At 40.8% G+C, this 15,000-nt stretch overlaps 1 protein-coding gene across 1 annotated transcript in view; it reads right to left on the reverse strand.

Annotated features, from left to right (window-relative positions):
* Positions 1-391: 391 nt before the first annotated feature.
* Positions 392-15,000, reverse strand: part of LOC115793577 (anaphase-promoting complex subunit 1-like) — a 66,132-nt gene continuing 51,523 nt past the window's right edge. Inside the window, exons 42-45 of the mRNA XM_030748624.1 lie at positions 11,635-11,828; positions 4,276-4,362; positions 3,520-3,637; positions 392-472 (exon numbers count right to left, since the gene is read on the reverse strand). Of these exons, the coding sequence (XP_030604484.1) occupies positions 392-472; positions 3,520-3,637; positions 4,276-4,362; positions 11,635-11,828 (480 nt within the window). The remainder of the gene's footprint in view (positions 473-3,519; positions 3,638-4,275; positions 4,363-11,634; positions 11,829-15,000) is intronic.

The raw sequence follows: 15,000 nt of genomic DNA on the forward strand, positions 1-15,000 counted from the left end.
CAACACCCCATCTCTCAACAAGATGGACCTGAGGAAAAAAAAGAATGAGATCAGAGCTTCCTCTTGGATCCCACTAATACATTTACACTATGCAGAAAGAACGTGGACCTTAATCATTGCTACACACTGTATATTTAGCAGATTCATTACTGTAAACCTCTCTTTAAGTTACACGTTTCCTCTATACTTGCTTTAGATGCTGTGTTTCTTTGCTGAGGTCTACAGACAGTTCCCAGTAACGTGGACCCTTCACCTTTACCTGAAATAAATATATTGACAAAAATTACAAAAAAATAATTAAAAGTTCAGAAGTGCTTAATTAAAATGACTTTGGATGGCATGAGAAACCAATACTGTTAATAAGGAGGCTGTGAACTGTTGTTCTATGGCTTTACCCGTTAAGAAGGTGCAGCTCAGGAAGCAAGGTCGGGGCCATCAGTTCTACTGTTGTCTCATCATACCACTTAGTCTCCTGAAAAAGGAAATGATGTCATTCACACACTCAAAGTTAACCTGTAAAATCTTTAAATGCCTTACAGCTGCACCAAACTGCGCTATCACCCAACTGTCAGTACTATTAAAACATATAGTATCTTAAAGAACTGAAACATATGAATGATATACATTGATCTCTATTTACATACAGTGTTACCAAGAAAGTGCAGCAGCAGTACAGAATAGCATAGTGTATGTACAAAAGCAGAGCAACGTGAGGGACAGTACCTCCCAAATTCTTTAATTTAAAATCATTTTGAAACAAACTATCTCCAAGTCTGAATAGGCTTTCTCAAATACTTAAACCAAAGAGCACGTGCGCGCGCGCGCACACACACACACACACACACACACACACACACACACACACACACACACGCAAGGGTGTTTTGCTATCTTGGTGGGGATTTCCATGACTTCCATTCATTTCTACAGCCTAAACCTTACCTTTACCCTTTTCTAACCCTAACCACTACATACCTAACCAACCCTAACCTAAACTCAATTCATACCTTAGCCCTAACTCTGACCCCTGACCCAAAACAGGGTTTCCCCTTGTGGGGACAGGTTCCAGTCCCCACAAGGAGAATTGGTCCCCCCAACGTAGTATATGTCAGGAGAATTGTCCCCACAAGGTATTATAAACACACGCACACACACACACACCCACACACACACACACACACACAACACACACACACACACACACACACACACACACACACACACACGAAGTTGAAACTAGAAAGAAAAGGTGCAGAGAGAGAAAGCTTTCCACTGTGAATAAAACTGAACTGAGGGATTCTGTTGAAGGTGGTCCTGACAAGTACTGAAACCATCTTGCTTCATCTGTAGAAATACAAAAATAGCTCAATTTAATTCTATAGTTCACTATTTATCTCTCTCTATGACTGTAGAAAACACAGTCACCAATCTCTGTCAGTCAAGCACACAAAACAAATCACACAACATGCAGTTTAAAAAAATGAATAATTGTTGAATTATTAAGGGTCAACAACAATCTAGGAGGATACAAAAAGACACAAAGTAATGAGTCTGCACTGTATAGGGAGGTAGATGAGAGAGGTAACGAGAAGATGCCAGCTAAATGTGTGCAATTAAATTCTATTATCTAGCCCTGCAACACACTGGCAACCAGCCCAGGGCCTTCTGCCCTATGACACCAGGGATAGGCTCCAGCCCATATGACCTGAACTGGATACGTGGAAGAAAATGGGGGGACAGAAGGTTGCTGTTTTCTTAAAATTTGTAAATCCCTGTTTTACTTTAATAATCTTTAAACATGTCTTAACAATATTCCTCAGGTTGTTTCTGTCTCTTCCTGTCAGACTACAAAAACAGCAAAAAAAAAAAAAAAAAAAAAAAAGTTAAACTCAATAAAATTTTAATGAAAATGATTAAAACTAACTGAACTGACTGAAAACAAAAATAGTTTTGGAGACTGTGAAGCATTTGCTGGACATGCTAAAGTCTTCTGTGCTAGAGCTACCATGGGGGTGACAAATAAGGATCTTGCATCATATTTCTCCCTTCCTCATTTCATCACTCTACGTACAACAGCACATTATTTCAAAAGACCTGGTTTTTGTCTGTATGATCACTGGCAACTCCAGTTTTGCTCTAAAGTCCTTAAAAAAAAACAAAAAAAAACAGCAATGGCCTTTTCCTAGCACACCTGTCATCACATTTCCTCCCATTTTAGACACAAGCATGTTGACACCAACAGTTCCAAGAGGTCTGAGGTCAAATAGTCTACTTGTGGACTAAATTTGCAGAGACAGAAGTTCTGGATGAATCAGCAACTGACTGAAATCAATACCAAAAGTAAATGTGCAATGCGCCCCGATTATAACCCAGATTCTACTTTTTGGGTTTAAGGGTATAAAAAAGAAAAGTTCTAATTTTTTTTTTTTTAACATAACTGATCTTTCTTTGTATTTTTAATCATTTAATTTATGAAAATAACTACACAATGTTATTTTCATGTGTAATTTATTTGAGTATATCCCCGTTATCTATAGGCCTTGTCCCTGAGAGTATCAAATTTTGCTTTTATAGATATTCCAAAAAGAAAGCAAGCAATTTCTATGGGATGTATTTACCTTTCCACATGAATGGTTGACAATCATTGGTGCTGGGAAACAGCATCTATGTGCATCACTGTGGTATCCTAATGATGCCACACTGACGTCCATAAAAATACTGATAATGTGCTTGCTGACAGAGAAAACAATCACTGCTGTGTTTTAATACTCGGGATGTGCGTGTTGCCCTTAATACTAACCTTTTTTTTTTAATCAATTGCTTAGAGTTTAGAAAAACATTTTGGTGGAACTTATGCCATTTTCACTTTCTCTTGTATGAAACTGAAACCAACTCAGTCTCAGACATTAGTTTTGGACTAAACTAAGGTGCAGTGCATTGACTTTCATCTATTTAAATGTCACATGTTCAGCTTAAAACACACAGCCAGAATAGTCTAGTTTTTTCACGAGATCTTTATAGATTAATCTGAAAACACATCAGTTGTCTTTCAAAATCAATGATACTTTAAATCCAAATAAATATGTGGAGAATAAAGGGTGGCATCTGAAACAATGCATGTCTACATAGAAGAAGGGCAACTAAATATAACATATGAAAATGTTATAGATCTATAAGATCCAGATATGCAGACAAAGGGATATAATTGTATGAACAGCTAAATTATTGCAAATCAATTAAAGAATATGGCAACAAATTTATTTTCAGCTACATATAAGCTGGGATAAAACTGCTGCTCTTAAAATGTGAATCACAAATATGAATGAGACCACGCTAGTCGTTTTTACACTGACAGGAAGTTGCTTTAGTTCGAAAGTGTATGAAATCTAGGGTGGAGGAAGCTGACTAGCTGAGAGCAGTTAACACCAATAAAAAGCAGAACATGGTATAGTGGACAGGCAAATTTGCTTTAAGTTCATTCACAGGTATTAGGTCGCTACATGTTTCTTGTAACCTGACCTTGTAAGTGACCTCTAAAAGGGCATAGCAAGGCTTCAGGGAGTCCACATCCACAGGGACAAGCAGTCGAGGCTCTGCAGCCAGCACAGCCAGGTGCCGCAGGGCCTGCAGGTGGTAACTGCAGCAAAAACAAAAACACCAATACGCATTTGTTTTTGTTAGTAATATGAGGGGATATAACTATCCCGTTTGTTACAAACATAAAGATGGACAAATAGTCATGTTATTCTCCAAAACTGACAAAAGCTTAGGTTTTACTACAGATGTGTCACACTGAATTTAAGATTCAGGGTGGCACACCTTAAGGTTGTTCATTTATCCAGTAGAGAAGTAGGGAGTCTTAAAGTTTTCATATTGTATAAGTAATTCAACTTTGTGAGAAAAATCATGCAAAAGAAAAAAATTAAATAACTAATACAAGCACAAAGAGCATTCAGTGATTTTCGATTTAATAGAAAAATATTTAATTCCACTAAAAGCAACCTGACTGTGTATACACCAGAGGTCTGTGTTAACCTTTATAAGCAAAAATCAAAGTATTTATACTTTAAAGGGGGTTATTTTAACTTGCATGGTGCAGCAACAGGTTGGACTTAGTACAACAACATAAGACAGTTGCACATTCAATCATCTGTCCACCACTAATTAAATGGTCACAGAGTTCCCATCTTCATATATTTCTCTCTGTACTTTTTGGAACTTATTAAAATTACTTGACCAACCGTTTATTACAAAGTGTGTGTGTGTGTGTCTCACCGGTTGTCAGTGCTGTGAGCAGGGAAGTGTGGGTACAGGGCACACAGCAAAGCAGCAATGGCTGAATTGGAGGTACTCAGGGTGTACCTACAAGACAATATCAAACATCACAAAAAAAAAAAAATGTTTAATACATGATGGGTTTGTAAGCAGAATCGAATTAGTTATACCATTGTGATAAAAAAAAAAAGAGGAATGCCTCAGTACTCTGCAAAAGTCTTGAGCCACCCCTCATTTCTTTAAATTTTGCTTTCAAGGAACCAGACTGTTATGAATTAGGACTGAAACTTAGTGACAACAGGTCTTCCGTAGTGATGAATCCACATTTGAAATTTTTGGTTCAAATTGTCATCAATTTGTACAGAGGTGGTCAGTAGAGCGTTACAACAGTGAGGGTCTGTAAAACACAGTGGAGCCACGGTCATGGTTTGGGACTGTATTTCAACCACTGGTGTTGGGGATCTTGTCAAAATTGATGGAATTATGAAGAGAAAAGTACCATCAGATTTTGATCCACCATGCAGTACCACCGGGAAAGTGTTTTATTGGCAATGGCTTCGCTTTTCAGCATGACAATGATCCCAAACACACTGGGAATGTGGTAAAAGAATAGCTGGATAGAAAAAACACACAACTGAACATTATCAGTCACAGATTGGCCTTCCCAGTACATGGATCTCAACATTAGTGTGGGATCTTCTCGACAGAGAACGGAACAAAAGGATGCAAACATCCAAAGAAGAGCTCTGCATGTTCTTTTAGAAGCCTAAAAAACTATACCTGAAGACCACTTAGAGAATATACAAGAAATTTTTACTTTCAAGCTCATTAGAATTGCCTTATATAATGTATTTCCAGGTACACATTTCAATAAATCACTGCACCATTTCCCATTTTCCTAATCCTCGGGCTGGCATCACTGTGGGTCCCTGAGCAAGCCCACCCCCCCAGGTTGCTCCCCGGGCGCCCTTTGGCTGCCCCCTGCTCCATGCTGTGCTGTGTGTACTACATACTCCATGTGTGTGATGGGTTAAATGCAGAGAATGAATTTCACTGCATGTAAATGTATGTGACAAATAAAGCTCTTTCTCTTAACAAAATATAAAGGAATAAGGAATGGCTCAAGACTTTTGCACAGTGGGCACACTATACATTAGAACTACCTTGTGTATAAAATTAAAACACATTTTTTCCACATAAACTTTGCATTCTCTGTTAGTTAAAGCAGGTGAGTGCTATAATCCAGTTAAAACCTTTGAAGGCCACAAGAGAGCCTCTTAAACATAATTGCTGGCAGTTAAGCATCTACTTTGACTCAACATTATTATAATGATCCCATTAGTCAGACAATAAAGGTTTCTTGTGTCTGGGAGGTTACTGAGGTTCAACTGCGATAAAGGATGTTGCTCTTCATTTAATGGCTGCTTAATGGTTTTAATTTCTCAAGTCTAGTAGTTCCAACCCTCAGGGTCAGCATGCCCTATAGGTTCATAGAGGGTGTTACAAAAGTCTTGAAGCAATTAGACAATAGATGAATAACACAATAATAATCATCCTTCAAGCAAAAAAACAAGAACTATTTCCAGCTTCTGAGTTCATGATAAAGCTAAATATTTGGGTTTTAGAGTACAGGAATGACAAAATAATCTCAAGACGAGATTCCCTCACTTTACCTCCACAGCCTTCTAATAATCTTGCTCAAAGCTCTGGTTTCACAATAGGCCTTGACATATGGTAAAGGGGAACAAGGACACACAGGATGTCCTTAAAACTTTATAAAAAAAAAAAAAAAAAAAAAAAAAGTTTCTTACAAGAGTTCATGCTTGTAATGTGAAATCTGCAGCTCCATGACTGATAAACTAACTAACAGCAAGATTAGAGACGACTGAAACTTCTTACCATCTGGGCGCCTGGCTGACTGCTGCCTACACTAACAGGGGAATGAAGGCTAACAATCAGTTCTTCTGAGTCACTTTCCTTTTGTACTGGGCTTGACATGTTCAAATTCTGCTGAAATGAACTTCCAGGATAAGCAGACAAAACAAAAATCTACATGAAATAGGAACAACTACCGAGATCTAACTCCAGTTCTGAGTTAGGAATTTTGGTCAAAGTCAACGGGGCAAGTATTCATGATACTTTATGTGCTTTGTGAATAAACTAACACACACTGAAATGCATGCAAACAGAAAAGCCACAGTCACCTTAGGAATACAGACTAAGCCCTTTTCACACAAACTGTGTACACTGGTGGAAGAACTGGGCTGGGTCCCATTCTCACATTAAGCTTACAAAAGGAGAGTGTGTGCTTCAGAAGTGTTCTCATTACTGGAAATACAATATTTTATGCAGACAAGGGTGCTGTATAGATGGAGTGCATAGGACAAAGGACCACCGGGTCTCAGTACCTGTCTACTTCACACACAGGCACAATAGTCTTTTGTACTAGCAATGTGGCAGGTTAAAAATCATTCAGTCTAAAATCCAGCTGTGTCAGACACAGTTTGCATTACAGTTTTTTAATTGAATAAATAGGAAAAAGAAACTAAATGAGTAAACAAAGATGAAGTGAGGTTGAGGAAAAGGGCTATAAAGTAAATAAAGACCAAAAGGAAATAGGAGAAACATAGATGAGAAAATGAATGAGGAAAAATAGAATGGCCATGATGTAATGATAGCTGAAATGTGTGGAAAACAAATGTGAATGGAAGATTTTGAATGGAAACAGAAAGACTGAATGACCGAAATGCAGACAGCAAGACTGAAGGAAACAAGACAGTGACATAGCATGACTTTGCTAGCCAGCATGACCCACAATCTCTGAAATGACACAAGACAAAATGCTTATGAAAATACATGCTATGGTGCACAGCATTCAAACCTGCAGTCCCCACAGTTGTGTGGGCTTTCAGCTGGCAGGTCTAAAATAAAACATGACCTGAATGAAATGAAAAGGTCCATCTGATTATGGCTGTAGGTGGAGAGACGTTTTTGCAGAATGTGATGAGAGAGTGGGAGCTGTTGTTTCTCTTCAAAATACACAGACCAAGGTCAGTGGTTTGAGGAACCTGGTTTGGGTGTGCATTTGTGTGTGCATGTGTGTACGAATGTCATTCATTATGTGCAACACAGCACTCAAAGCAGACTGTTTGCATTTGTGCAGCTATCTCACGCTGTGTATGTGTTGTATATGGTCTTTCCCAGAAAAAGCAGGATGAATGTGCGCTTGTATGCATGGATGGATGAATGCATGCAATTATTGGCATCCTGCCTTGCAGGTGTTATATGACAGTCCACACACAGAGTATAATGGAAACCTCAGAGTCCTCATCAAAGAAGCATGAGCAAAATCCAGAGTGTGTGAGTGTATTTATTTTTTGAAGCAGCAATGTTTGCATGTAGGCCAAATGACTGTTTAGAGGTAATTGTAGAGCTTTAAAACAATTCCCACCTCATTGGTACTTTCCCTGTTGTATAATGAAATGATTTTTTTTTCTACGTAAACATTTGCGTTTATCCATGAGTCTATTGTACAGTATCTTATTCATCTGTACTTGGGAGCTTCATTGTTCTTCAGAAACATCTACATCAATAAGCCACACTATGAGATATTTCTCCATTACACTGAACACAGGAGCTGCAATTTATTCTGAGTCACCCCCTACAAATCGTTATATCATAAATACTCATTACAGCACCAAATTTGTATTCATCTGCAGCTGATTATATATATATATATATATATATATATATATATATATAAAAAGTCAATAATAATCTCAGCTCGGGTCCTCTACCAGAGGCCTGGGAGCTTGAGGGTCCTGCGCAGTATCTTAGCTGTTCCCAGTATTGCGCTCTTCTGGACAGAGATCTCAGATGTTGTTCCAGGAATCTGCTGGAACCACTCTCCCAGTTTGAGGGTCACTGCCCCGAGTGTTCCAATTACCACGGGGACCACTGTTACCTTCATCTTCCACATCCTTTCCAGCTCCTCTCTGAGCCCTTGGTATTTGTCGAGCTTCTCGTGTTCCTTCTTCTTGATGTTCCCGTCACTTGGTACTGCAACGTCTATCACCACGACTTTCTTTCTTTGTTTGTCCACCACTACGATGTCTGGCTGGTTAGCCACCACAAGTTTGTCTGTCTGTATCTGGAAGTCCCACAGGATCTTAGCTCTATTGTTCTTAACCACCCTTGGGGGCGTGTCCCATTTTGACCTCGGGGCTTCCAGGTCATACTGGGCACAGATGTTCCTATATACTATGCCGGCCACTTGGTTATGGCGTTCCATGTCTGCCTTGCCTGCTAACATCTTGCACCCTGCTGTTATGTGCTGGATTGTCTCAGGAGCATCTCTGCACAGCCTGCACCTGGGGTCCTGCCTGGTGTGGTACACCCCAGCCTCTATTGATCTTGTATTTAGAGCTTGCTCTTGTGCTGCCATGATTAGTGCCTCTGTGCTGTCTGTCAGTCCAGCCTTGTCCAGCCATTGGTAGGATTTCTCAATGTCAGCCACTTCTTCTATCTGCCGGTGGTACATGCCGTGCAGAGGCCTGTCCTTCCATGATGGTTCCTGTTCTTCGTCCTCTTCTTTCTCAGGTTTCTGCTGCCTGAGGTACTCACTAAGCACATGATCCTTTGTGGCCATCTTCCTGATGTATTCATTGATCTTCATTGTTTCATCTAGGACAGTGGTTCTGACACTCACTAGTCCTCGGCCACCTTCCTTCTGCTTAGCGTACAGTGTCAGGGTGCTGGATTTGGGGTGAAACCCTCCATGCATGGTAAAGAGCTTTCTTGTCTTAACATCAGTGGCTTCCATTTCCTCCTTTGGCCAGCTTATTATCCCAGCAGGGTATCTGACAACTGGCAGGGAATAGGTGTTGATAGCCTGGATCTTGTTCTTCTCATTCAGCTGACTCTTCAGGACTTGCCTTACTCTCTGCAGGTACTTGGAGGTTGCAGCTTTCCTAGTGGCCTCTTCATGGTTCCCATTTGCCTGTGGGATTCCAAGGTACTTGTAGCTGTCCTCAGTGTCTGCAGTGTTGCCTTCTGGTAGTGTAATCCCCTCAGTTCTGACTACTTTTCTTCTCTTGGTTACCATCCGACTACACTTCTCCAGTCCGAATGACACGCCGATATCATTGCTGTAGATCCTGGTGGTATGGATCTGTGAATCGATATCTCGTTCACTCTTAGCATACAGCTTGATGTCATCCATGTACAGGAGGTGGCTGATGTTTGCGCCATTCCGTAGTCTGTATCCATAGCCAGTCTTGTTGATGATCTGGCTGAGGGGATTCAGGCCTATGCAGAACAGCAGTGGGGACAGGGCATCTCCTTGGTAAATCCCACACTTGATGTTGACTTGTGCAATGGGCTTGGAGTTGGCCTCTAGTGTTGTTCTCCACATTCCCACTGAGTTCTTAATGAAGGCTCTTAGGGTCCTGTTGATCTTATACAGTTCTAGGCATTCCAGGATCCATGTGCGCGGCATCGAGTCATAGGCTTTCTTGTAGTCAATCCAGGCGGTGCACATGTTGGTCAGTCGGGTCTTACAGTCTCGAGTGACTGCTCTATCTACTAGTAGCTGGTGTTTTGCTCCCCTGGTCTCTCTGCCTATCCCTTTCTGGGCCTCGCTCATGTATTGTGCCACATGCCTACTCATCTTAGCTGCTATGATGCCTGACAGGAGTTTCCATGTTGTACTGAGGCAGGTTATGGGCCGGTAGTTGGATGGGACTGGTCCCTTCTGGGGGTCCTTGGGGATCAGGACTGTCCGGCCCTCAGTCAGCCATTCTGGGTGTGTCTTAGCCTCTAGCAGCTGGTTCATTTGTGCTGCCAGGCGCTCGTGGAGTGCAGTTAGCTTCTTTAGCCAGTAGGTGTGAATCATATCAGGGCCTGGTGCTGTCCAGCTCTTCATGTGTAAGACTCTTTCTTGGATGTCTGCCACTGTGATGGTTACTGGGGCCTGTTCAGGGAGGTTGCTGTGGTCTGCTCTTAGATCCACTAGCCACTGAGCATTGGTATTGTGTGATGCATCCTTCTCCCATATGCTCTTCCAGTATTGCTCCGTCTCCAGTCTTGGTGGGGGTGCTATTCTCATATTGTTCCCCTGCCACTGAGAGTATACATCCGGTTATATAAATAAACCGGTACATCCAGTTTATTTTCCTGGCTTCTATCTCTCTGGTATACCTCTGGTATAGGCTGTAAGTCTTTGCTTGGCAGTCTCTAAGGCCTGAGGAATGGACAGCCCGTTGTACTTCTTAGGTTCTTAGGTAGGATCACTGCTGCCGTGTTATACATCAACTGATTGGTTTCAGTGATTGTCCATAGTGCTGCATTCACATCTTCTAGTAGTTGGCTTTGAGGGGTCCAGCTTGCCTTCTTAGCCAGCTGCTCTGGTATTCAGTGTACTTCTTGTTATTATTATTGGGGCTTGGTACCCAATCTCGGAGTGTGGGGATGATGAAATCTCCCCCCTGACCTGTCGTCCTGGCTCCCCCTTGCCGTAGCATTTGTGTTGTAACTCATCAATCTCTAGCTGCGATAGCAGCTGCTTCCTTCGTATGTTGGAACACTGAGCCACAAGTTGTTTCGCCGTCAGTGTAGATGTTAGGTTTCGAAGAATCCATAGGTCCCATGTCCTCTTCATGTAATCCCTCTCGTTGGGATTATAGTAGCATTCCAACAGTTCCCGGTTCTCATCTCGTGTCCGGTTCTCATCTCGTGTCCACTTTTATGCTGTAACCTTCTAGTTCCAGAAGCCCACTTATCGTCAGTATGCCCTGGTTCCTCAACACCTGACGCGGACCTTGTTAATCCAGGTGACGTCCGAGCTGGTATGGTTTCAATCATCTATCTCTCTCTCATATTCCGCGGTAGGCTTGGTTAGCATGGGGGGTTACTGGAAGTATGCCCTGCTCGGGATTCGAACCCCCAACCTCCTGCTCCAAAGACCGTAATGTTACCGTATATATGTATATACATATATATGTATTAAAAAAAACAAACCAAAAAAAACCCACAAAAAGCAACATAAGAGTAAGACATTGTTAGCAAGGAATTTACGTACAAGAAAACCAGCCTGAACATTTAGGTTTAAGGTGCAAATTCTACTAACCACTCTACTCCTTTTAATTTTCGCCCTGAAAAAGCCCTTCAAAGATGTACGACTAGTTATGTGGATTCAAATTGATTATGCAGAGTGCAGAATATGTTGAGTAAGTTTGTTTTTGTAATCTGCATTGTTTTATACCAGTTTGTTTGAATTGCAATAAAGAATATATTTTATAGTTAAACAGATAAATGATTTGCTGCACGTTGGGATGGCCATATGTCGGTTGTGAGTCTCACCTGCCCCCTCCCAGAAAGAGCAGACCTAGTGCCATGTGATGAGCCATGTGGAATCCATAGTTCATCTCACCACCAGTCCGCTTGTGGAAGAAACGACAAATCTGCAGAACCTTCAGGTTTCCTGTTCCGGACATCACCATGGACATAGCCAACAGAATCATTGACAGACAGGTCTGCAGGTTGTAAAATGTGTGCTAAAGAAGAAGGAGAAAGAAAAGAGAATATACAGAACATCATAACCATCAATATTTTTCGTAAGCCCAGATGAGCGTAAAAAAAACTTACAACGGGGGGGAGGGGGGTTAACAGCAAATGGACGCTTTTCAAAAATGTCAGTCAGAACTATGTAATTTGAGCACTGCCGCCTGACCACCAATCCCTGAGGCATCCACTCTAGTTCACTTGTACACCACTGCACCATTGCGTGGTCTGCAGCAATATGGCCTCCGGTCTGTTGTATCAGTTCAAAGGCCTCTTTGAATTCTCTAAAACAGGCCATCATTGATTCACAAAAAGACTCTACTGATGATATAAGATAGGAACAAGCTGCGAATATGGCGCAGCAGGTGTAGAAAGCAGCCAAAGCCACCATAGATAAATTCAACATAGAAGTGGAAGCATTGTTCCAAAAATGGAAACAGTAAGCAGTAAACCACAGAAAACAATAATGGATTTTATTCAGAAGGTATGTACATTAATTCTGCATGTTCCTAGCGTGTTTTCATCTATGCTGGCCTGTATATTTGTGCATAATTTGGTGATTGACGACCGGCACCATTGCCAATTTTTGTGTAAGAAAACTCACTGACGGCTGTCTCAAAAGTCACTAGAAGTCGCTAAAGGACGAACTGAGGTCCAAGGGGTGGGGTGTCCCCCTCGATGCTGAAGCGAGGTCCCGGCGATGCCATCGCATACGAAGGGACACCGTAAGAGTGCTGTATGTACACAAAACATGGTGACAGCGGAGTTTTCAGGTTTCCAATGTTGTGCCAAAAAGTGATTTCTGATTTATTTCAAATGTATTATCTTTTGCTTATATCTGTAAATAGACTGGTGCACAGGATTTATGAAGGGCTTATATATAAAATGAAAATAAATAAATATATATACATAAGTTATAAAATGCGACCTGTTCAGGGTGTACCCTGCCTCTCACCCTATGATAGCTGGGATAGGCTCCAGCCCCCCCGCGACCCTGAACAGGATAAGCGGAAGCGGATGGATGGATGGATGGATGGAAGTCATAAAATGACTTTTTGCATATATATTTATGAATCTGCATTATTGTAACTACATTATAATCAATCCAGTCCTTTTTGGCTACTCTTTATAGAACTGTAATGTTATGTTTGTTGCAATTTCTGCAGCCCTCTTGGCCAGATCTTTCGGAAAAAGGAAATTTTTAATGTCACTGATAGTTTTTACCCTCCTTAATAAAGAATAAATGAAAGTCACTTTGCCAAGAAGTGATTTCAGCTTCTAACTTGTGACAGAAGTGTTGTTTCTCGCTCAAAGTGACGTAATATCATTCATGAGAGATATGTTTAACACGTTTCACAGATTTTAGGCCAAAAATTAATCTACAGCAATTTAAATACAACCAATCATTTTTTGGCTAATTGAATTCAGTTCAATTTTATTTATATAGCACCAAATCACAACAAACAGTCACCTCAAGGCGCTTTATATTTTAAGGTAAAGACCCTACAATAACTACAGAAAAAATCCAACAGTCAAAATGACCCCTTATGATCAAGCACTTGGTGACAGCGGGAAGGAAAAACTCCCTTTTAACAGGAAGAAACCTTCAGCAAAACGAGGCTCAGGGAGGGGCAGTCATCTTCCACAACCAGTTGGGGCTGAGGGGAGAGAGACAGGACAAGAGACATGCTGTGGAAGAGAGCCAGAGATTAATAATAACTAGTGATTAGATGCAGAGTGTGAAAAGAAACACACAGGAATCCATCAGCAGCCCAGACCTATAACTAAGGGATGGTTCAGGGTCACCTGATCCAGCCCTAACTATAAGCTTTATCGTAAAGGAAAGTTTTAAGCCTTATCTTAAAAATAGAGAGGGTGTCTGTCTCCTGAATCCAAACTGGCAGCTGGTTCCACAGAAGAGGGGCTTGAAAGCTGAAGGCTCTGCCTCCCATTCTACTCTTAAGTATTCTAGGAACAACAAGTAAGCCAGATGAAATTGATGTGTTTCATCTGGTTTCATGGGTATCATCTGCATAACAATTAAAATTGATGCAGTGCTTTCTAATAATACTACCTAGGGGAAGCAGGTAAATAAAACTGGACCTAGCACAGAACCCTGTGGAACAACATAATTAATCTTAGTGTGTGAAGAAGACTCCCCATTTACATAAACAAATTGGAGTCTATTAGATAAATATAATTCAAACCACTGCAATGCAGTACCTTTAATACCTGTGGCATGCTCTAATATCTGTAATAAAATGTTATGGTCAACAGTATCAAAAGCTACACTGAGGTCCAACAGGACAAGCACAGAGATGAGTCCACTGTCAGAGGCCATGATAAGTTAATTTTAACCTTCACTAATGCTGTTTCTGTACTCTGATGAATTCTGAAACCTGACTGAAACTCTTCAATTACCAGAAATCCCTTTTTGGTATAACACCAGCTCATCTCCAAAACTCTCCAAAAGTCGCTGATGTCACCGGAAAAAGTCGCTAAATTTGTTACTAGTCGCTTTTTGTAAAAAAAAAAAAAAAAAAAAAAAGCAACTAGTAACACATGGCAGCTTCTACCATGTGACAGAAATGTTCTTTATGACTCAAAATGAACCGATATCATTCATAAGAGATAATGTTTGAGATATGCTTGACAGATTATAGGTCCTGAAGTCATTTACAACAACATAAATACCAGCAATTTTTTGGGGGGGAAATAGTGGAAATCACTTTTTGGCAGAAGACCGGCTATTCAAATGACAAATTGCTCCACTGCCACTGTGTACAGTGTGGCGGCGTGTACATGCAGTGCAGTACACATTCACATTCAAATCAGTTTACTGCACCCTATAAATTCTAATATATAGGTATATCTGTTCATTACAGGGTGTACCCTGCCTCTCGCCCTATGACAGCTGGGATAGGCCCCAGCCCTCCCACGACCCTGAAAAGGATAAGCGGAAGAGAATGGATGGATGAATTTTTATTAGTGCAACAATACAATGTTGTAATAGATCAGAAAGAGTATATTTGATATTTCCAGAAAATTTCAACACCAGGATGTGTTTTTAATACTTCCTATTACATTAAAATACCAGAAAAACAGGTGAAATTAAATGTCATGAAAAAAGATCAACTTTTTCTTGTACACTTTTGGGGAAGGGGT

Source organism: Archocentrus centrarchus, chromosome 15, assembly GCF_007364275.1.
Source record: "Archocentrus centrarchus isolate MPI-CPG fArcCen1 chromosome 15, fArcCen1, whole genome shotgun sequence".
NCBI lineage: Eukaryota > Metazoa > Chordata > Actinopteri > Cichliformes > Cichlidae > Archocentrus > Archocentrus centrarchus.